The sequence below is a fragment of the Ranitomeya variabilis genome, chromosome 3 (genome assembly GCF_051348905.1).
Source record: "Ranitomeya variabilis isolate aRanVar5 chromosome 3, aRanVar5.hap1, whole genome shotgun sequence".
Lineage (NCBI taxonomy): Eukaryota > Metazoa > Chordata > Amphibia > Anura > Dendrobatidae > Ranitomeya > Ranitomeya variabilis.
Genome location: NC_135234.1, coordinates 34,339,333 through 34,361,618, shown reverse-complemented (window position 1 = coordinate 34,361,618; position 22,286 = coordinate 34,339,333). Strand labels below are relative to the sequence as shown.

Here is a 22,286-nt window from a genome sequence, read left to right as displayed (position 1 = left end):
AAATACGTGGCACGTGGCACTTAAATACGTGGCACGTGGCACTTTAATACGTGGCACGTGGCACTTTAATACGTGGCACGTGGCACTTAAATATGTGGCACGTGGCATACGTGGCACTGAAATACGTGATACGTGGCACTTAAATACGTGGCAATATGACTGTCAGAAAATGTTCATTAAACGGTTAGGGGTGAGGTTAGGGGTAGAGTTAGGGTTTGGATCCCTTTATCACCTTGATGGTGGTGGGTGGCTTTTCAGTGTGTTTTCTGGTTTTTTTCTATAAAAACGCATGCGTTTTTAGCGCAAACAAACGCATGTGCTTAAAAACGCATGCGTTTACATAGACAGCAATGCATTTTTTTGCCGCGAAAAAACGCATGCGTTTTTTCGCGGCAAAAAAACGCGCAAGAAAATACTGCAGGTAGCATTTTTGAAAATGAACGCATGCAGACAAAAAACGCATGCGTTTGAAAACGCGACCAAACGCATGTGCAAAAAAACGCATGCGTTTTCAATGTTAAATATAGGGGAAAAAACGCATGCGTTTTCAATGTTAAATATAGTGGAAAAAAACGCATGCGTTTTCAATGTTAAATATAGGGGAAAAAAACGCATGCGTTTTTTGTGCAAAAAAACGCTGCAGACAAAAACGCAAGTGTGAAACCAGCCTAACTGAGTAACATTGGTTGGAGATGTCAGGTTTCTTTTTTCCACGGGTCAAAAATACGGTTGTGTGAACACAGTGTGTCAGATCTGTAAACTAGCACTGGACTTTCTGAAATATACCATCAAAGTTTTCAGCCCCATCTTGCAGCAGCCAGAGAAAGGCAACACAACATGGCACCAAGCAGAGGATTTAGTGATAGAGCTAAATGGACTGATCTGGCACTTATTAGATATAAACTTAAAGTCTGAGTATCTGCTCCAGTGGATCGGGTCCCATCAGTTTCTCTCTCTATCAAGTAAATGGAGCAGAAAGCGCCATTGTGCACGGACATCTTAAAGAAGTTTGATGGTTTCGGAAAATCTCTCTCCTCGGGAGCACTTTGTAAAAAAAAAAAAAAAAAAAAAAAAAAAAAAAAAAAAGTGCTTTGCTTACCCTCACCAGGTCCAGCGCTGAGTCTGTAATTGTCTTCAGCGCTGGAGACACCTGGACACCTCTTCCACCAATAACTGAGATCATCAGTTCGGACAGAGATGATGGGACAAGGCTTTAGAGCTACTAAGCTTGGGGATTGGCTGCAGCGCTGTTGACGTGCAGACAACTGACATGAAGGGCAACAGCGGAGCTGGATCTGGTTAGGGGTGGGAGGCTGGAGTAAAAGATCAGTTTAACTTCAGCCAGGGATTTTAAGAAACTTGAAAAAAAAAAACCTTTAAAAAGAGGGAATAGCACAGATTGGAGAGGAGCAGACCCAGCCAGTCCGTGGCAGCCCATTTACTAGTATGGCCGTCCGGTACAACTTCAGGAATCTTCATGCAGCTCTCAAGATGGAGAATTCAGCGAGTCTACTGGTATGAGTGTGGAGATCTTCATTATTAGGATTGGGTTTTAGGTGGTAAAAATGCACAGATCCTACTACCTAGATCACAGGCAGGAAAAACGAGCTACTGCCTAAAGTTGGAAAACCCTCCCGAACCCAGCAGAGTCGCACCCTGTGGCCGCACTTCAGACAGATCCACACCACATCCTCCTCCTCCTCGGAGCTGGCCTTCTCCTTGCCATCTGTATGGCAGTCCTGACAGACGTTCCACTCCACATTGACTAGCGCCCTCTTCACTGCTCCTTCCTCCACTCCTTTCCGGATATGTCTGCACGTCGGTCCTGAAAGACACATCTGTATTGAAGACCCAGCGTCCACAGGACAAGGAGCCTTAGGCCGGGGTCACACTTGCGAGTTCAATGATAGAAACTCACGCGAGTCTCTCGCATCAAGTCTTGGCACTGCCGCCAGCACTGGGGACCGGAGCGTGCGGCTGCATGTATTTCTATACAGCAGAACGCTCCGGTACAGAGTGCCTGCGGCAGCACTTGATGCAAGGTTCTCGCGTTGAACTCACAAGTGTGACCCCGGCCTTACGCTGTGCTCACATCGAATTTTGGACACAAGCAGCAATTTTTTTGCAGCGGATTAATTAGCAAGTGGAAAATCGACAGAGGAATACAGGGTGCGCAAAGCAGATGATTACACTCCAAATCTCAGCCCATGCAGAAAAAGTAATGCAAAGCAGACTTAAAAATTCAAATTGTTTGGAAATTTTTTTGCGCAGGATTCAGACCGGATATTGCAGCAAAAATCTGTGGCTTGTGGAGGTAAATACAATCCTTCCTCAAATAGTGACAGATTTATGTGCAGAGAACCAGCAGCGTAATCGTTCTCGTCTACATATTGCTGAAAATTTTGTGCAAAACCAGGCAGAATGTATCCTGTGTTGCCATTTGCAAAATAAACTGTGAAATCTCACGCAAATTGGAAACAAAATATGCATGTGACAAGTGTGGATTGTGCCGCAGATAATATGCGGAAAGTTTGGAAGCAAATCTTCTATGTGTGGATGTAACTTAAAGGAAATGTGTCATCAGAAGTTATCTATTGGTTTTTTGTTTTTTTTAAAGTTAGTTGATTTTATGGGGAAAGTAAAAACTTATTTTTTATTTAACTTAATATATCTTGCAATATTAACACTATCAGCTAGACTATATTAGACTCTAACCCCCTATTCCGTACACATCACTTTTCAGAAGTCTCGTTATTGTCACAGACAAGATTACAATGACTGATAACACCTCTATATACAGTATATAATAGGATCCACCATTCACAATAGCTAATGTTACAGCTCACCTCCTCCTCCTGTACAATGACTGATAACACCTCTATATACAGTAGATAACACAGGATCCACCATTCACAATAGGTGATGTCACAGCTCACCTCCTCCTCCTGTACAATGACTGATAACACCTCTATATACAGTAGATAACACAGGATCCACCATTCACAATAGGTGATGTCACAGCTCACCTCCTCCTCCTGTACAATGACTGATAACACCTCTATATACAGTAGGTAACACAGGATCCACCATTCACAATAGGTGATGTCACAGCTCACCTCCTCCTCCTGTACAATGACTGATAACACCTCTATATACAGTAGATAACACAGGATCCACCATTCACAATAGGTGATGTCACAGCTCACCTCCTCCTCCTGTACAATGACTGATAACACCTCTATATACAGTAGGTAACACAGGATCCACCATTCACAATAGGTGATGTCACAGCTCACCTCCTCCTCCTGTACAATGACTGATAACACCTTCTATATACAGTAGGTAACACAGGATCCACCATTCACAATAGGTGATGTCACAGCTCACCTCCTCCTCCTGTACAATGACTGATAACACCTCTATATACAGTAGATCACACAGGATCCACCAGATATGTGGATGACGGACATACAACGTGAGAGCCGTTTTCACTCCTCACAGGCTACAGGATATTTTTTTCAGCACAATTTATAACGGATCTGATTGGCTGCGTGTAAGATCCCTAATTGTATGGAGAGAGAACATTAGATGGCAGCAGTCCAGGACGCTTTATTCCTACCGGTCTCTGCAGACTCCTGCACAGGAAGGTTTTTTCCTTTCTTCTTTGCCATTTTCCTACTTTAATTCGCCCTAGAAAAGCAATAAAGTAAAATCAGATCATCCTTTAGTGGCAGTGTTACTGGCGTTAGAGGCTCCCGACAGCCCTAGGGCTCTTTTAGATGACCGTGATCATTGGTCCGATCTCGGATCACAATGTACGGACTGTGCGCGCTTCTTCTGACAGCGTCACGCTCGAGTCAGGAGACTGGCGGCCGGTCCGTACACTGATCTGAGATAGGACTGATGATCACATACATCTAAAAAAGCCCTTAGTGTTTGTCAGTCAGAACCAGTCTCCTAAAAGAAAAAAAAAGAAAAACGATCAAAATACTTTGTGTACCTCCAAACATTACCAACAAAAAATGCAAAAAAGGAAACGGAAAAATAAAAGTTACAGAAAAAACACCGATGACATAATACAAAGTTTGTCGTTTCTCTTTTTTAAATGAAGGCCTGATTTTTCTTAAACCACCAAAATAGTTTGGCATCGCCGTATCTGCACGGACCTAAAGAATCACGTTTCCAGGTCGTCTTTACAGCACAACAAAACAATAAAATTAATTAAGAAAAAAAAAAAAAAAAAAAGTTAGGGGGTTTCTTTCCTGTTTTTCAGCACATTAAAAGGCAGTCGCTGACACAGTCGCCCCTCCCCCGAGGACGTCGCTGACACAGTCGCCCCTCCCCCGAGGACGTCGCTGACACAGTCGCCCCTCCCCCGAGGACGTCGCTGACACAGTCGCCCCTCCCCCGAGGACGTCGCTGACACAGTCGCCCCTCCCCCGAGGACGTCGCTGACACAGTCGCCCCTCCCCCGAGGACGTCGCTGACACAGTCGCCCCTCCCCCGAGGACGTCGCTGACACAGTCGCCCCTCCCCCGAGGACGTCGCTGACACAGTCGCCCCTCCCCCGAGGACGTCGCTGACACAGTCGCCCCTCCCCCGAGGACGTCGCTGACACAGTCGCCCCTCCCCCGAGGACGTCGCTGACACAGTCGCCCCTCCCCCGAGGACGTCGCTGACACAGTCGCCCCTCCCCCGAGGACGTCGCTGACACAGTCGCCCCTCCCCCGAGGAGGCGGAGGACGTCGCTGACACAGTCGCCCCTCCCCCGAGGAGGCGGAGGACGCCACTGACACAGTCGCCCCTCCCCCGAGGACGTCGCTGACACAGTCGCCCCTCCCCCGAGGACGTCGCTGACACAGTCGCCCCTCCCCCGAGGACGTCGCTGACACAGTCGCCCCTCCCCCGAGGAGGCGGAGGACGTCGCTGACACGGCCCCTTTTGCAGCAGGCGAGAGCTCAGGGTTCACACGGTGCGTTTTCCTACTTTGTGGACATCGCGGTTTCCTTTCTCCCCAATATGGCGGCACTTTCTTTCTGCACCGCCGCTGATATGTGCAAATCCGTCCTAAACATGGTGAAAACCGGAGAGAAGAGTAAATCGCTGAGGAATTCTCCAGCGCAGACCGGGATGCACGAGCCTCGGCCCCGGGCACCGACTCTCCACATTGCGCCCGCCCATACTGACAGCCCGGAGCGGACACTTACCTCAGAGGTTATGTCCCGACATACGGAGACCGGGCGGCCGCTCACACACAACATCTGCTATAAACCACGGGCGGGTTATAACCGGGGCATGCGCAGTGCGGCCGCTGTGCTGTCTCCCGTCCACCCTTCTTGGACACGTCACGTTACCGGCTTTCTCTCAGGGCTGGAAGAGACTAGAACGGAGTTGATTTTTGGAGGTAATGACGTCACCGGAAGGGGCGGGCCTCCTTACCTCCAGTAAAGACCCAATAGCTGGAAGCTGAGGCTGCTGGAGAAGAGAAGCCGGAAATGAGGGGCCGCACCGAGGACCCTTGTACAAATGTGGAAACGACCAATTAGAATAAAGAAGCCGGATCCAAGCTCCTCCCATTAGTATCACGTGTCAGTGTAGCTCTGCTGTCATCTACGGCAGTAATGGGTAGAACAATCACCGCTAGATAGTTGTCTTCTATGTGTGAACGCCAAAACGCCATTTTGAATGAGGTCAACAGTATAGATTAACATCGGAAAATCCTATAGATTTACTAGGCAGCGTGCCCATTACAAATATGTCTGCCTTTAGAGATTTTTTTTTTTCACAATAACTTTATTGTCAATGCCAAACACTTGACAAGCGCTAAACGAAACTGTTGCCCACTTCACGCCAGAGGCTTATCACGTGCTCACGGCGTCACCTGACCCTTTTTGACCAATCAGCTGTAGCCCTGACTGCCATCTGGCTCTTTGCACTCTAGAAGTGCTGCGGTGTTGGTGAGTTAACCCCTAAGCTGCCTTGTGGCCCCCAGTAGCTGTGATATCTCTGTACAGTAAATGCACTCCTGTTGGGACTTGTAGTACTATCACTAGAGATAATCTGTGTCATATTTCTGGCAGCAGCTTATTTCCCTTTACATAGCATAGATATGAATGTTGCTGGAAAGGTTTACACATCTTCTGGTGGGTGGGGAGGTCATTTTTTTAGCTTTTCTTTGATAAATGCATGTATTTTGGGCTGATAAATACTTTTGCAGTTGGTTTTCATTAGTAATTTTCCCCCATTTGCCTTCTGCAGCCTGCACGTGTAGTGGTGCACAATACTGGCTGTAGAATGAAGCATCTGAGGATCCCTCAGTGAGCTCCTCTCGGCTGATATAACACCGCACTAGTTTAATGTGGTCTGTGGTCATAAATCAGTGCGGAAAACCTGGAAAAAGACAGAAGACGTATGCCAGCTCACTGAACGGTTCTCCGTTACCTCACCTGCAGCCGGCAATGTGCGGGAAACACAGAGCCAAACGATGCAAAGTTATTAATGAAACCCCAACTGCAAAACTGATTATTATCCCCAAATACATGCATTCAAGTAAAATGGATTACAAGAATAAAATGCCCCCAAAGGTGCCCATAACCTTTAAAGGGAACCTGATGGCTGACACCTGCTGCCCGAGCCACGACTGACAGGTCTCGTACTATTTATGTGGTGCGGGAAGACGCTTCGGACTAGTCTATGGAGACCCATAGTTCCCAGATGGATTTCTAAGGTATGTTTCCTCTGAAACGTGGCGATTTATGGCTGAAATAATGTCGCCGGTGTCTGATTCATGCTGCCCGTGGTCTTGTCAAGTTCCCTTTATTCGGATCTGTCACCAGATTTCACACTACGAACTGCAGACATTAATAAACAGATCTTATTGACCTGATGAGGCTGATGTATTTACTTTTAACATTGATGCCGAAATGGCTGCACAGTCATTTCTGAAAATTGAACTGGATTAAATTGTTGTTTTTTAATGACTGAGTAGATGGCTGTAAGCTTTTATTATTTTATTTGGGGGTCCCGATCTCTGCCCACCTGACTGACAGCTCCTCAGTGTCTCTCCTCCCTGCTGAGATCTCACACTGCTCAGTACAAGCTGCGGCTGGCAGGCTGGGAGAGCAGACACTGAATACAGTTGGATCATGAGTTCTGTATTTTCTGTCCGGACTCCTAAATTGTTCACCTGTAATATCAACCATTCTGATATGGATTTCAAAGTAAGTCCATCAGCCTCATCAGGTGTCAGAGATCTATTTGATAAAGTGTAGTTTTTAATGTTAAATCTGGTGACAGATCTGCTTTAATTACAAATGGGCTCGTAGTTTTCACCGTTTCACTCTGGATATTTCCGGCAGTGTCTCGGGCCGGGCCGTACGTGTCCAGGTTTAGGAGACTTGACTATTATTTTTTGCTCCTTCAGAGAATGACGAGCTATGAGGAAGCCGAGGCTCAAATATCGGAGCTGGACCTTCTGTCCAGCATGTTCCCCAGTGAGGAAGAGTTCAGCGTCACCGATCAGTTAGCGCTGGCCGAGCTGCGGGATTACACCGAGAGGCGCGTCGCCGCCGTCGCCCCCACATTCCAGATTCAGTTCACTCTGACCGTGAAGCTGGGAGAGGCGGACACAGCCCAGGTAAGACCACCACCGGCCCACGGCTGACTATAAGGGTTCGTTCACACTGACGTGTACAAGGTGAGTGCACCGCGCGAGAGAAAAAGGGATTGCGCCTGGATTTAGCCCCCACTTACAGTGATCATATTGTGAGGCCGGCTCGTCATGTAAAGGCCCCCATGTCTCCGGGTCTTGTTTGTCCTTCATTCAGGCTTCATTCACACATTTTATTCATTATTTCATTTCCTTTGTCTCTTTTTAGGGGAGGGGGGAGGGGAATCTGTCTGCCAAAAAAATAAAGAAATTTGCATGTTTTCTTCAGGCAGTCATCTTTATAAATCTCATTGGAATGGCACCAAACAAAAGGTCCAGCATCATCACCTTGCCCAATGCAGATTCGCGATTCATCACTGAATAGGACTTTCATCCAGTCATCCACAGTCCACGATTGCTTTTCCTTAGCCCATTGTAACCTTGTTTTTTCTGTTTAGGTGAAAGGCTATGTGCACACGATGCGGCTTAGGCTTAGGAATTTTTGGTGCGGATTTGACGCGTTTTTTGTGCGGGTTTGCTGCGGATTTACTGCGTTTTTTACCCCTGCGGATTTCTATAATGGAATGGGTGCAAAAACGCTGCAGATCCGCAAAAAAGAAGTGACATGCTACTTTTTTTGATCCGCAGCGTTTCTGCACTGAATTTTCCGCACCATTAGCACAGTGTTTGTTTTTTTTCTCATTTTCTCTTTGATTTACATTGTACTATAAATCACTTGCGGATCTGCAGCGTTTCTGCACCGTAAAAAACGCTTTGGATCCGCAGGAAATCCGCAACATGTGCACATAGCCTTAATGATGGCTTTTGTTTAGCTTTTCTGTATGTAAATCCCATTTCCTTTAGGCGGTTTCTTACAGTTCGCTCACAGACGTTGACTCCAGTTTCCACCCATTCGTTCCTCATTTGTTTTGTTGTGCATTTCCTGCTTTGGAGACATATTGCTTTAAGTTTCCGGTCTTGACGCTTTGATGTCTTCCTTGGTCTACCAGTATGTTTGCCTTTAAGGCTACGTTCACATTTGCGTTGTGCGCCGCAGCGTCGGCGACGCAACGCACAACGCAAACAAAAACGCAACAAAACGCACGCTAAAATGCTGCGTTTTGCGACGCATGCGTCCTTTTTTGCCGAAAGCTGGACGCAAAAAAAATGCAACTTGCTGCGTTTCCTGCGCCCAACGCTTGCGGCCAAAAAAACGCATGCGTCGCAAAAAGCAGCACAACGCATGTCCATGCGCCCCCATGTTAAATATAGGGGCGCATGACGCATGCGGCGACGCCGAACGCTAATGTGAACGTAGACTAACAACCTTCCCATGTTTGTATTTGGTCCAGATTTTAGAGACAGCTGACTGTGAACAACCAACATCTTTTGCAACATTGCATGATGATTTACCCTCTATTAACCCCTTCACCCCCAAGGGTGGTTTGCACGTTAATGACCGGGCCAATTTTTACAATTCTGACCACTGTCCCTTTATGAGGCTATAACTCTGGAACCCTTTGACGGATCTTGGCGATTCTGACACTGTTTTCTCGTGACATATTGTACTTCATGTTAGTGGTAAAATTTATTCGATATAACTTGCGTTTATTTGTGAAAAAAATGGAAATTTGGCGAAAATTTTGAAAATTTTGCAATTTTCCAACTTTGAATTTTTATGCCCTTAAATCACAGACATATGTCACACAAAATACTTAATAAATAACATTTCCCACATGTCTACTTTACATCAGTACAATTTTGGAACCAAAATTTTTTTTTGTGACGGAGTTATAAGGGTTAAAAGTTGACCAGCAATTTCTCATTTTTACAACACCATTTTTTTTTAGGGACCACATCTCATTTGAAGTCATTTTGAGGGGTCTATATGATAGAAAATACTCAAGTGTGACACCATTCTAAAAACTGCACCCCTCAAGGTGCTCAAAACCACATTCAAGAAGTTTATTAACCCTTCAGGTGTTTCACAGGAATTTTTGGAATGTTTAAATAAAAATGAACATTTAACTTTTTTTCACACAAAATTAATTTCAGCTCCAATTTGTTTTATTTTACCAAGGGTAACAGGAGAAAATGGACCCCCAAAGTTGTTGTACAATTTGTCCTGAGTACGCTGATACCCCATATGTGGGGGGGAACCACTGTTTGGGCGTATGGCAGAGCTCGGAAGGAAAGGAGCGCCATTTGACTTTTCAATGCAAAATTGACTGGAATTGAGATGGGACGCCATGTTGCGTTTGGAGAGCCCCTGATGTGCCTAAACACTGAAACCCCCTACAAGTGACACCATTTTGGAAAGTAGACCCCCTAAGGAACTTATCTTGATGTGTGGTGAGCACTTTGACCCACCAAGTGCTTCACAGAAGTTTATAATGCAGAGCCGTAAAAATAAAAAATCATATTTTTTCACAAAAATGATCTTTTCGCCCCCAATTTTTTATTTTCCCAAGGGTAAGAGAAGAAATTGGACCCCAAAAAATGTTGTGCAATTTGTCCTGAGTACGATGATACCCCATATGTGGGTGTAAACCATTGTTTGGGCGCATGGCAGAGCTTGGAAGGGAAGGAGCGCCATTTGACTTTTCAATGCAAAATTGACTGGAATTGAGATGGGACGCCATGTTGCGTTTGGAGAGCCCCTGATGTGCCTAAACATTGAAACTCCCTACAAGTGACACCATTTTGGAAAGTAGACCCCCTAAGGAACTTATCTAGATGTGTTTTGAGAGCTTTGAACCCCCAAGTGTTTCACTACAGATAACGCAGAGCCGTGAAAATAATTTTTATTTTTTTTCTCAAAAATGATTTTTTAGCACCCAGCTTTGTATTTTTACAAGGGTAACAGAATAAATTGGACCCCAAAATTTGTTTTCCAATTTGTCCTGAGTACGCTGATACCCCATATGTGGGGGGGAACCACTGTTTGGGTGCATGACAGAGCTCGGAAGGGAAGGAGCGCCATTTGGAATGCAGACTTAAATGGATTGGTCTGCAGGCGTCACGTTGCATTTGCAGAGCCCCTGATGTACCCAAACAGTACAAACCCCCCACAAGTGACCCCATATTGGAAACTAGACCTCCCAAGGAACTTATCTAGATGTGTTGTGAGAACTTTGAACCCCCAAGTGTTTCACTACAGTTTATAATGCAGAGCCGTGAAAATAAAACATCTTTTTTTTCCCACAAAAATGATTTTTAGCCCCCCAAATTTTTATTTTCCTAAGGATAACAAGAGAACTTGGACCCCAGAAGTTGTTGTTCAATTTGTCCCGAGTACGCTGATAACACATATGTTGGGGTAAACCCCTTTTTGGGCGCACGGGAGAGCTCGGAAGGGAAGGAGCACTGTTTTACTTTTTCAACGCAGAATTGGCTGGAATTGAGATTGGACGCCATGTCGCGTTTGGAGAGCCCCTGATGTGCCTGGACAGTGGAAACTCCCCAATTCTACCTGAAACCCTAACCCAAACACACCCCTAACCCTAATCCCAACGGTAACCCTAACCACACCCCTAGCCCTGACACACCCATAATTCTAATCCCAACCCTAATCCAAACGTAAATGTAATCCAAACCCTAACCCTAACTTTAGCCCCAACCCTAACTTTAGCCCCAACCCTAACTTTACCTCCAACCCTAGCCCTAACCCTAACCCTACCCCTAACCCTAAACGTGACTGAAATACGTGGCACTGAAATACGTGGCACTGAAATACGTGGCACTGAAATACGTGGCACTGAAATACGTGATACGTGGCACTTAAATACGTGGCACTGAAACACGTGGCACTGAAATACGTGATACGTGGCACTGAAATACGTGGCACTGAAATACGTGGCACTGAAATACGTGGCACTTAAATACGTGGCACTTAAATACGTGGCACTGAAATATGTGATACGTGGCACTGAAATACGTGGCACTGTAATACGTGGCACTTAAATACGTGGCACTTAAATACGTGGCACTTAAATACGTGGCACTGAAATACGTGGCACTGAAATACGTGGCACTGAAATACGTGGCACTGAAATACGTGGCACTGAAATACGTGGCACTGAAATACGTGGCACTATGACTGTCAGAAAATGTTCATTAAACGGTTAGGGATGAGGTTAGGGGTAGAGTTAGGGTTAGGGTTTGGATCCCTTTATCACCTTGATGGTGGTGGGTGGCTTTTCAGTGTGTTTTCTGTTTTTTTTCGATAAAAATGCATGCGATTTTAACGCAAACAAACGCATGTGCTTAAAAACGCAAGAAAATACTGCAGGTTGTATTTCTGAAAATGAACGCATGCAGAAAAAAACCGCATGCGTTTGAAAACGCGACCAAACGCGTACAAAAAAACCGCATGCGTTTTCAATGTTAAATATAGGGAAAAAACGTATGCGTTTTTTTGTGCAAAAAACGCTGCAGACAAAAACGCAAGTGTGAAACCAGCGACGCTTTTTATAGCAAAAAAGTTTTTGCGTCTCCACATTTTGAGACCTATAATTTTTCCACATTTTGCTCCACAGAGTCATGTGAGGTCTTGTTTTTTGCGGGACGAGTTGACGTTTTTATTGGTAACATTTTCGGACACGTGACCGTTTTTGATCGCTTTTTATTCCGATTTTTGTGAGGCAGAATGACCAAAAACCTGCTATTCATGAATTTCTTTTGGGAGAGGCGTTTATACCGTTCCGCGTTTGGTAAAATTGATAAAGCAGTTTTATTCTTCGGGTCAGTACGATTACAGCGATATCTCATTTATATCATTTTTTTATGTTTTGGCGCTTTTATACGATAAAAACTAAAATATAGAAAAAATAATTATTTTGGTATCGCTTTATTCTCAGGACTATAACTTTTTTATTTTTTTGCTGATGATGCTGTATGGCGGCTTGTTTTTTGCGGGACAAGATGACGTTTTCAGCGGTACCATGGATATTTATATCAGTCTTTTTGATCGTGTGTTATTCCACTTTTTGTTCGGCGGTATGGTAATAAAGCGTTGTTTTTTGCCTCGTTTTTTTTTTTCTTACGGTGTTTACTGAAGGGGTTAACTAGTGGGGCAGTTTTATAGGTTGGGTTGTTACGGACGCGGCGATACTAAATATGTGTACTTTTATTGTTTTGTTTTTTTTATTTAAAGAAATGTATTTATGAGAATAATATATTTTTTTTTATTATTATTTATTTAGGAATTTTTTTTTTATTTTTTTTTACACGTGGAAAAATTTTTTTTTTACTTTTTTACTTTGTCCCAGGGGGGGACATCACAGATCATTGATCTGGCAGTGTGCACAGCACTCTGCCAGATCGACGATCTGCTGTGCAGGGCTGCAGGCTTACCAGCGCCTGCTCTGAGCAGACACTTGGTAAGCCACCTCCTTCCCTGCAGGACCCGGATGCCGCGGCCATCTTGGATCCGGGACCTGCAGCCAGGAAGGAGGTAGGAGACCCTCGCAGCAACGCGATCACATCGCGTTGCTCCGGGGGTCTCAGGGAAGCCCGCAGGGAGCCCCCTCCCTGCGCGATGCTTCCCTATACCGCCGGTACACTGCGATCATGTTTGATCGCGGTGTGCCGGGGGTTAATGTGCCGGGGGCGGTCCATGACCGCTCCTGGCACATAGTGCCGGATGTCAGCTGCGATATGCAGCTGACACCTGGCCGCGATCGGCCGCGCTCCCCCCCGTGAGCGCCGCTGATCGGTGATGACGTACTATCCCGTCGGCGGTCATACGGGCCCACCCAACCTCGACGGGATAGTACGTCAAATGTCAGGAAGGGGTTAAGAGTTTGATAATCCTCTCCTTTGTTTCAATTGACATCTCTCGTGTTGGAGCCATGATTCATGTCAGTCCACTTGGTGCAACAGCTCTCCAAGGTGTGATCACTCCTTTTTTAGATGCAGACTAACGAGCAGATCTAATTTGATGCAGGTGTTAGTTTTGGGAATTGAAATTTAGAGGGTGATTCCATAATTTGTTCCCACATAATTGAGTGAGTCCATAATTTGTTCCCACATAATTGAGTGAGTCCATAATTTTTTCCCTCTGCTTGTTCTAAAAAAGTAACCATTACTGACTACAACATTTTTTTGTTCTTGATTTCTTTTAGTGTTTATTAAACCTAGAAAGTTGTCATTTGAAATGACTGTAGTTTTGTGCCATGTCTGTGATCTGCTTTTTTTTTCTACAAAATTAAACAATTGAATGAACATCCTCCAAGGCCCGTGATTCCATTTTGCAAGGGGTTGAATATATATTACACACAGTGGGTACAGAAAGTATTCAGACCCCTTTACATTTTTCACTCTTTGTTTCATTGCAGCCATTTGGTAAATTCAAAGAAGTTAATTTTTTCTCATTAATGTTCACTCTGCGCCCCATCTTGACTGAAAAGAACAGAAATGTAGAATTTTTTGCAAATTTATTAAAAGAAAAACTGAAATATCACATGGTCATAAGTATTCAGACCCTTTGCTCAGTATTGAGTAGAAGCCCCTTTTGAGCTAGTACAGCCATGAGTCTTCTTGGGAATGATGCAACAAGTTTTATTCAGTCTCCCATGAAAGCACCACGAGAGAGGGGATCCACCCTTCAAGGACAGGAAACCTACAGACATAAAAGGGCGGCACCTCTGTCCCGCATCAGTTTGGTTTCCTGTCCCTGACAGGCGAACCTCTTCAGACATACCTGTGGAAGCAGGTAGAAGACTGAAGGTGTGCCCAGGCCAGACAGGTCGGCTCAGGCAGCGGGGGGTCCCCTGTCTCGGCCTGTCCGGTGTGCTGGAAGCGCCGGAGTGCAGAGGGCTGCATATGTGGGTGACAGCAGTAGAAGCAGCCTCCGGGAAGCAGTGTGTGTTTGATGTGGTCCGTCGCCGCTGCTGTGGGTGAGTAGGTGCTGCAGGGGGTGTCCGTCTCCTGGGTCTGCGCCAGGCTTGTGGCGGTGTTTTTTTCCCGGATGGCTGTCGGCTCCGGCGGCTTGTGTCCTATCTCCGGGATTTGTGCAAAAACTTCCGTCACGCTCTGATGATGCGGCTGGGGCATGATCTTGGTGATGGGGGCGGGGCCCGTCGCGTGCCTCGGGACATGCGTGGTGACTGTTGAAGGCGGGCCTGGGTGACGCGGCCAATAGCGCCCATATGACATCGCTGGGGGTCGCTGGTAAAGATGGCGGCGGCTAGTCAGGGGGCACGGTCCAGGGTAGTGGGCGGTACAGGGAAGCCGGGTGCTATTCAGCCATCTGTGGTGTCCGTGCGCAGGGGGGCGCGGTCACGGGGGCACGCCCAGTGCCTTCATAATAATAGCACCGGGCAGGCCACATGGAAATTCTGCTGGGCTCGATAGGGGGTGACCGGCAATTTAAGGAGGCTACCATGACTGCCAGGTGCTTCCAGGCCCATTTTTCAAGATGGAGTCGCTAGAGCAGCAAATGAAGCAGCAGTCACCGGTCCAGCAGCTTACAGAGAAGTAAAGGTGACTCAGCGACAGCCGCATAGTAACAGTGGTCGCGCTGGTGGCTCAAGAACCAGTCAGAAAGGTAGGCCGGACAAATCTCCAGCCCATATGGATGACCCTACGCCTGGGAGTGACCCCCCCCACGAATTACGGTACTACTCAGTTACTGGTCACGGGCAAGTGATCTTCATGAAAGTTCTCTTGGTGATGTACTGTTTCCCCTTATCTCTGCATATTTGTTAGGGGAGGAAGTATACCTCTAAGGCCAAACACAAGGAGTGCGCTACCGGAGAACTATGAGAAAAAGCTGTGCCGGCCATGCATACAGCGTTTAAAGTCAGAAGAGGCCCCAGACGTTAATGCTAGTGTAAGGCTACGTTCACATTTGCGGTCAGCGCCGCAGCGTCGGGCGCCGCAGCGGCGCCGCATGCGTCATGCGCCCCTATATTTAACATGAGGGCGCATGGACATGCGTTGTGCGCCGCATGGCCGCAAGCGTTGGACGCAAGAAACGCTTCAAGTTGCATTTTTTTTGCGTCCAACTTTCGGCCAAAAAGGACGCATGCGGCGCAAAACGCAGCGTTTTAGCGTGCGTTTTGCCACGTTTTCGTTTGCGTTGTGCGCTGCGGCGCCGACGCTGCGACGCACAACGCAAATGTGAACGTAGCCTAAGGGAGATGGTCAGGGGTTCAGTAAGGTCCCCAGGAGATGATCTTTAAGGGAAGAGAACCCGGATCTCTTGTGTCAGTGTCAGAGAATGACTCAGGGGAAGTAATATCGGGGTCATCCCCTTCATCATCTTCAACTTCAGAAGCCCGGTCAAGCCGCTCCTGTTTCCCACTTCACCAGGTGAACCGGCTAGTGAAGGCAGTAAACAGTATGATGTGTATTGTGGAGCCCCGGCCGGAGAGGTCCATGCAGGACATGATGTTTAAAGGGTTGGATCGGAAGGTCTGCAGATCTTTTCCCGCGAACGATAAGCTCAATTCGCTGATTGCACGGGAATGGAAAAAGCCTGAGCGAAAAGGTTCGCTGCATCCAGCCTTCAAGAGAAGGTACCCGTTTGAGGAGTCAGCCTCATCATCGTGGGATAAAGCCCCAAGGTTAGACGCAGCTGTGGCTAAAGCGTCCAGGAAGACCTCACTACTAGTGGTGAGCAAGTGTACTCGTTGCTCGAGATTTGCCGAGCACGCTCAGGTGACCTGCAAGTATTTGACTGCTCGGAGATTTAGTTTTTGTTGACTCAGCTGCTTGATATATAGCTGGTAGCCAGCGTAAGTACATGTGGAGATTCCCTAGCAACCAGGCAACCCCCACATGTACTCAGCCTGGCTGGTAGCTGTAAATCATTCCGCTGCCGCAATGAAAACAAAATCTCCGAGCAGTCACAAATACTCGGAGGTCACCTGAGCGTGCTCGGGAAATCTCGAGCAACGAGTACACTCGCTCATCACTACTCACTACTGTTTGAGGACAGGGGGAACATGAAAGACCCATTGGACAGAAAAGCGGACATTTTTCTAAAGGGTGCCTGTGAGACGTCAGCAGGGTCCCTTAGGCCAGCAGTAGTGGCTACCTGCACAGCTAGGTCGTTAAAGGGAACCTGTCACCCCCAAAATCGACAGTGAGCTAAGCCCACCGGCATCAGGGGCTTATCTACAGCATTCTGTAATGCTGTAGATAAGCCCCCGATGTATCCTGAAAGATGAGAAAAAGAGGTTATATTATACTCACCTGGGCAGGCAGTCTGATCCGATGAGCGGCGCGGTCCGGTCCGGGGCCTCCCATCGTCATAGGATGACGTCCTCTTCTGGTCTTCACGCTGCGGCGCCGGCGTACTTTGTCTGTCCTGTTGAGGGCAGAGCAAAGTACTGCAGTGCGGAGGCGCCGGGAAAGGTCAGAGAGGCCCAGCGCCTGCACACTGCAGTACTTTGCTCTGCCCTCAACAGGGCAGACAAAGTACGCCGGCGCCGCAGCGTGAAGACCAGAAGAGGACGTCATCTGATGAAGATAGGAGGCCCCGGACAGGACCGTGACACCCTTCAGACCGCACCGGGACCGCCCCTAGGTGAGTATAATCTAACCTCTTTTTCTCATCTTTCAGGATACATCGGGGGCGTATCTACAGCATTACAGAATGCTGTACAGTAGATAAGCCCCTGATGCTGGTGGGCTTACCTCACCCTCGATTTTGGGGGTGACAGGTTCCCTTTAATGGTCTGGCTATACCGATTAGAGGACCAACTTCCTATGATCCAGGGAGCTGCTGCCTTTTTATCAGACGCTTCTACAGACTCTGTAAGATTAGCAGCAAGAACGGTGGCACTTTCTAATGGGGCTCGCAGGGCCCTATGGCTAAAATGTGTTTTTTAGCAAACTCTATGCGGCTTTTATATGTCTTGCACTGAGGAGAGGCTTCCGTCGGGCCACTCTACCATAAAGGCCCAACTGGTGGAGGGCTGCAGTGATAGTTGACTTTGTGGAACGTTCTCCCATCTCCCTATTGCATCTCTGGAGCTCAGCCACAGTGATCTTGGGGTTCTTCTTTACCTCTCTCACCAAGGCTCTTCTCCCATGATTGCTCAGTTTGGCTGGACGGCCAGGTCTAGGAAGACTTCTGATGGTCCCAAGCTTCTTTCATTTAAGGATTATGGAGGCCACTGTGCTCTTAGGAACCTTGAGTACTGCATAAATTCTGTTGTAACCTTGGCCAGATCTGTGCCTTGTTACAATTCTGTCTCTGAGCTCCTTGGCCAGTTCCTTTGACCTCATGATTCTCATTTGGCCTGACATGCACTGTGAGCTGTGAGGTCTTATATAGACAGGTGTGCGCCTTTCCAAATCAAGTCCTATCAGTTTAATTAAACACAGCTGGACTCCAATGAAGGAGTAGAACCATCTCAAGGAGAATCACAAGGAAATGGACAGCATGTGACTTACATATGAGTGTCTGAGAAAAGGGTATGAATGCTTATGACCATGTGATATTTCAGTTTTTCTTTTTTAATAATAAATTTGAAAACATTTCTACAGGTCTGTTTTTTTTTTTCAGAAAAGATGGGGTGCAGAGTGCACATTAATGAGAAAAAATGAACTTTTTTGAATTTACCAAATGACTGCAATGAAACAGAGTGAAAAATGTAAAGGGGTCTGAATACTTTCCGTACCCACTGTAGAGAGAGAGGCAGGGATGGAGAGACAGACTCGCCACCCAGGCGTAGAAAGGCTTCAATATCTAGTACATGTATAAAGGTGATGATACAGTTAAGTATTCCACAAAATGCACCAATAAAAACATCCGCTCACTCCGTAAAAAAAATAAGCTCATAATTAAAAAAAAAAAAAAACTAAAATAAAAAAGGGGGTATCACCGTGTAAAGAGGATGAAAACTGAAAGTGAAAAATGACATTAGAGCGTTTTATGATCTTGTATTGATCTCTCATCGGTTCCCGCTGCTTTTCTGTCTTGCAGCACGTCCTGTCGTTACATTGCTCATACCCGCCGCACTATCCTAACGTGCCACCAGAAATCGTTGTCAGGTAAAGTTTGTGCTGTCATATTACTCCTTATCATGTGGAAACTGGTCATAGTATATAAACTGAAAGAATATACCAATATAGGTAAGAGCGCATGGAACAAGCCTAATATATCACAGTAGTGTTGCTCCCGTTTAATCAAACATCAGACAAAATGTATATATACACAATAAATATTTGATTGAGATACACAACTGCGCAGTAAAAATAGAATTTTCAAAGTTAATAGTAAAAGCGATGAACAATGAAAGGTAGGGGAGGCTGATGAGCAACACAAAATAATGAAAATATGACTACAATACCAAGGGTAGCCACCAGATGGCAGAACACAACCAAGGAGTAATGATAACAGGTAAAGTATATTCATACACTATTATTCCCCACTTCACTGGATGCCGGAGGGGACAGATAATGGCTGATTTAGGAGCTTAGCAAGGCATGCGGCCCCAGCATCATCACCATCAGAAGTAAGCAGGGATAGTTAGGGCGCCCATACCTTTAGAGATAAGGAAGGAACCCCTAACCCCGGGATATCCTGCACACTGCCATGACAGATAATTGCATTCTCATCAAACACTAATTGTATTGAAACTACAGCACACAGCCTAATAAGTAACACATCCCTGTAATTCGGGTCTCTGCCCCAATTTTATGCTGCCGTCAAATTAAATAGCAAAGCCTGTTGACAGGTGAGATCATAAGTTACATGTACGCTTTGTGGGGCCTTCTACGTGGACTCAGAGCTCAAGGTAACGTATCACTATTCCTTTTCTCATAGGTCGCCATCTCTAGTCCGGTCTCAGCAGGCGCAGCTAAATTCCGACCTAAATGCTCATCTGAGAAGCAGCTGCACTGGAGATGTCTGCATCCTAAGTGCTACTGAGTGGGTGCAAGACAATGCTGGGACCTACCTGAACACAGCGCCCCCTGCAGACAACCAGCAAGGAGTAGCGGCGGTATCCGAGGACGCCATCTTTACCAGATTGTGGATTTACAGCCACCACATATACAATAAGCATAAAAGGAAATATATATTAGAATGGTCGAAGGAGCTGGGACTCTCTGGCTTCAGCATGCCCGGGAAACCTGGAATCGTGTGTGTGGAGGGGGCACACGAGCCCTGTGAAGAGTTTTGGTCTAGGTACGTATACATGGGTTTGGAACGCAAATGGTTTCCATTGTTTTTGGGGTTTTTTTTATTTTTAAATATTTCATATATTTTACCGCCTTCACACCGCGGCCAAGAGTGATGGCAATGGGCTAACCGTTTGGATGCTGCAGTCGCTATTCACCGCAGCATCTAAGGGGTTAAGCTGCCAAGAATGCTGCCCTTACAGGTGTGCGTCAGCCATATTATCACACGTTATATGCCATGGGTCAGAGAGGCTAATTAGTGTGAGGGACACTGGTTTTGTAGGAATTTTTGTAAGATTTTTGGTATTCCGCTTGAAATAGAGCAGCGTCGGTCTGCCACCGCTTGAAACAGAGCAGCGTCGGTCTGCCACCGCTTGAAACAGAGCAGCGTCGGTCTGCCACCGCTTGAAACAGAGCAGCGTCGGTCTGCCACCGCTTGAAACAGAGCAGCGTCGGTCTGCCACCGCTTGAAACAGAGCAGCGTCGGTCTGCCACTGCTTGAAATAGAGCAGCGTCGGTCTGCCACCGCTTGAAATAGAGCAGCGTCGGTCTGCCACCGCTTGAAACATAGCAGCGTCGGTCTGCCGGAGAGTAGCTCCCGACACAATATCATTCTTATTATCTCTGTTGTTTTTCAGAATAAGGAAACTGACGTGGAAACGCATTTTAATAAGACACAGGGAAGACGTCCCATTGTCCTCAGGGTCTCAGATGGAAATCCAGAAACTGAGAAAATTTCCGGCTCTAGAAGAGAAGGCATTTGATGTACATGGAAATCGAGGAAACCACATGGACCTGGGCCAGCTCTACCAGTTCCTTCAGGAAAGAGGCTGTGCTGAAGTCTTCCCTATGTACTTTGGTATTGAAGGGCGATAGAAGAGGGGGATCATTGGAAATCCTCTGGCACAAATAAATTGTTTTCCACTTTTTATAGGACCTGTTCAATTGGAAATGTCCTTTTTATAATCATGTTTATACTTTTTTTATGTGTTTCTTATTCAATATTTCTCACTGCCAGATTGTGGAGGAGACCAACTTGGAAACTTACTACAAACTATATTTACAGCTGCCAGAAGGGTGGGGAGACTGATATGGGAACGTGCTAAGGATTATATAGTTGCAAGAAAAGAAAGGGCAATGACTAAGAACTGTATTTATACACTGATCAGGAGAAATAATGGGCATTATATTTACAGCTATCAGAAGGGAAAGAAGACGGTGATAGGGGGTGAAACAGACTAGCTGGAGATTTTAATAGGGACACTGTTTACAGCTGCCAGAGGGAGAAGGAGGCTGATGATATTTATAAGTACAAGAAATGGAAGGACAGTGACTAAGGACTATATTTATACAGTATCTGCTGGACGTGAAAGGAGACTGGGGGAAATAATGATGATTATATTTACAACTGTCAGAAGGGGAAGGACAATGACAAAAGATTTTACAGGAAACCATACTTATATCTGCACGGGGGAAGCCGATGTAAGTATGAAGCAGACGGATTGGAAATCTTGCTAGGGACAACATTACATACAGCTGAATAAGGGATTATATGGGGATTGTATTTACAATAATACTGGAAAATGTGGATCTTTTACACTTGAATTTACAGTAACTCAGATGGTGCAAGTATAAAGACTTTGCTTATACAGTTACAGCATGGTGGCTCAGTGGTTAGCACTGTATGGTGGCTGAGAGGTTAGCCCTGTATGGTGGCTCAGTGGTTAGCCCTGTATGGTGGCTCAGAGGTTAGCACTGTATGGTGGCTCAGAGGTTAGCACTGTATGGTGGCTCAGAGGTTAGCACTGTATGGTGGCTCAGTGGTTAGCCCTGTATGGTGGCTCAGTGGTTAGCACTGTATGGTGGCTCAGAGGTTAGCCCTGTATGGTGGCTCAGAGGTTAGCACTGTTGCTTTGCAAAGCTGCGGGTCAAATTCCGCCAAGGACAATATCTGCATTGAGATGACATGTTCTTGTGTTACCTCGGGGTACTTTGCTTTCCTCCCACATTGCTAATAGGGCATTAAGATTTTGAGCTCCAATGGGGACAGTGATGATGATGTCTATAAAGATGTATTATATAGAAGCATAATAAAAAAGAAATAATCTACTTCAAAACAATTGACCGGGAAATGTAGAAGGGGCAAAAAGACAATTTACAATCAAGGGCATCATTACTAAATGGCAGCACAACACAATGTTATATCAGCTACCAGAGTGGAAAGGAAACTAATTAGGGAATTTAGGGATTACACACAGCTCTGGCAAAAATGAAGAGACCACTACAACATTTTCAGTTTGTCTGATTTTTCTCTTTATGGGTATATTTTTGAGTAAAATGTAAATTGTTCTTTTATTCTATAAACTACTGACAACATGTCTCCGAATTTCCAAGCAATTAATTTTGTATTTATTTTCAGAAAATGAGAAATGGTCAAAATATCAAAAAAATGCAGACCTCAAATAATGCAAAAAAAACAAGTTCATAATCATTTGGAAAC

General features: G+C 46.0%; 2 protein-coding genes across 5 annotated transcripts in view; one reads left to right on the top strand and one right to left on the bottom strand.

Annotated features, from left to right (window-relative positions):
• The window catches only part of USP16 (ubiquitin specific peptidase 16), a 54,845-nt gene extending 49,391 nt beyond the window's left edge, over positions 1 to 5,454 (bottom strand). Inside the window, exons 1-3 of one of the 3 annotated variants that reach the window (XM_077293944.1) lie at positions 5,208 to 5,454; positions 3,620 to 3,690; positions 1,656 to 1,825 (exon numbers count right to left, since the gene is read on the bottom strand). In XM_077293944.1, the coding sequence (XP_077150059.1) occupies positions 1,656 to 1,825; positions 3,620 to 3,671 (222 nt within the window). In that variant the 5' untranslated portion in view covers positions 3,672 to 3,690; positions 5,208 to 5,454. Of the gene's footprint in view, positions 1 to 1,655; positions 1,826 to 3,619; positions 3,691 to 4,986; positions 5,068 to 5,207 lie in introns of those variants that run through there. The other 2 variants (XM_077293946.1, XM_077293945.1) reach the window with 2 other exon arrangements.
• A 376-nt stretch (positions 5,455 to 5,830) lies between these two features.
• RWDD2B (RWD domain containing 2B) lies at positions 5,831 to 21,875 on the top strand. Of its 2 annotated transcripts, none has more exons than XM_077293948.1 (5): positions 5,831 to 5,957; positions 7,424 to 7,636; positions 18,588 to 18,655; positions 19,431 to 19,793; positions 20,425 to 21,875. In XM_077293948.1, the coding sequence occupies exons 2-5, from the start codon at positions 7,427 to 7,429 to the stop codon at positions 20,660 to 20,662; spliced, it is 879 nt and encodes a 292-aa protein (XP_077150063.1). In that variant the 5' UTR covers positions 5,831 to 5,957; positions 7,424 to 7,426; the 3' UTR covers positions 20,663 to 21,875. The 2 variants fall into 2 exon arrangements, with proteins under 2 accessions (XP_077150063.1, XP_077150062.1); XM_077293947.1 differs by lacking the exon at positions 5,831 to 5,957 and adding an exon at positions 6,552 to 6,727 and having other exon boundaries at positions 20,425 to 20,798.
• Positions 21,876 to 22,286: the final 411 nt, after the last annotated feature.

What these genes read in the sequence shown, in the direction of transcription:
- RWDD2B (XM_077293947.1), top strand. Translation starts at nt 6,662, where the DNA reads ATGTGGTGCGGGAAGACGCTTCGGACTAGTCTATGGAGACCCATAGTT. An exon ending in TTCCCAGATGGATTTCTAAG is followed by an intron (nt 6,728 to 7,423) that starts GTATGTTTCCTC and finishes TTGCTCCTTCAG; the next exon opens with AGAATGACGAGCTATGAGGA. An exon ending in TGTGAAGAGTTTTGGTCTAG is followed by an intron (nt 19,794 to 20,424) that starts GTACGTATACAT and finishes GTTGTTTTTCAG; the next exon opens with AATAAGGAAACTGACGTGGA.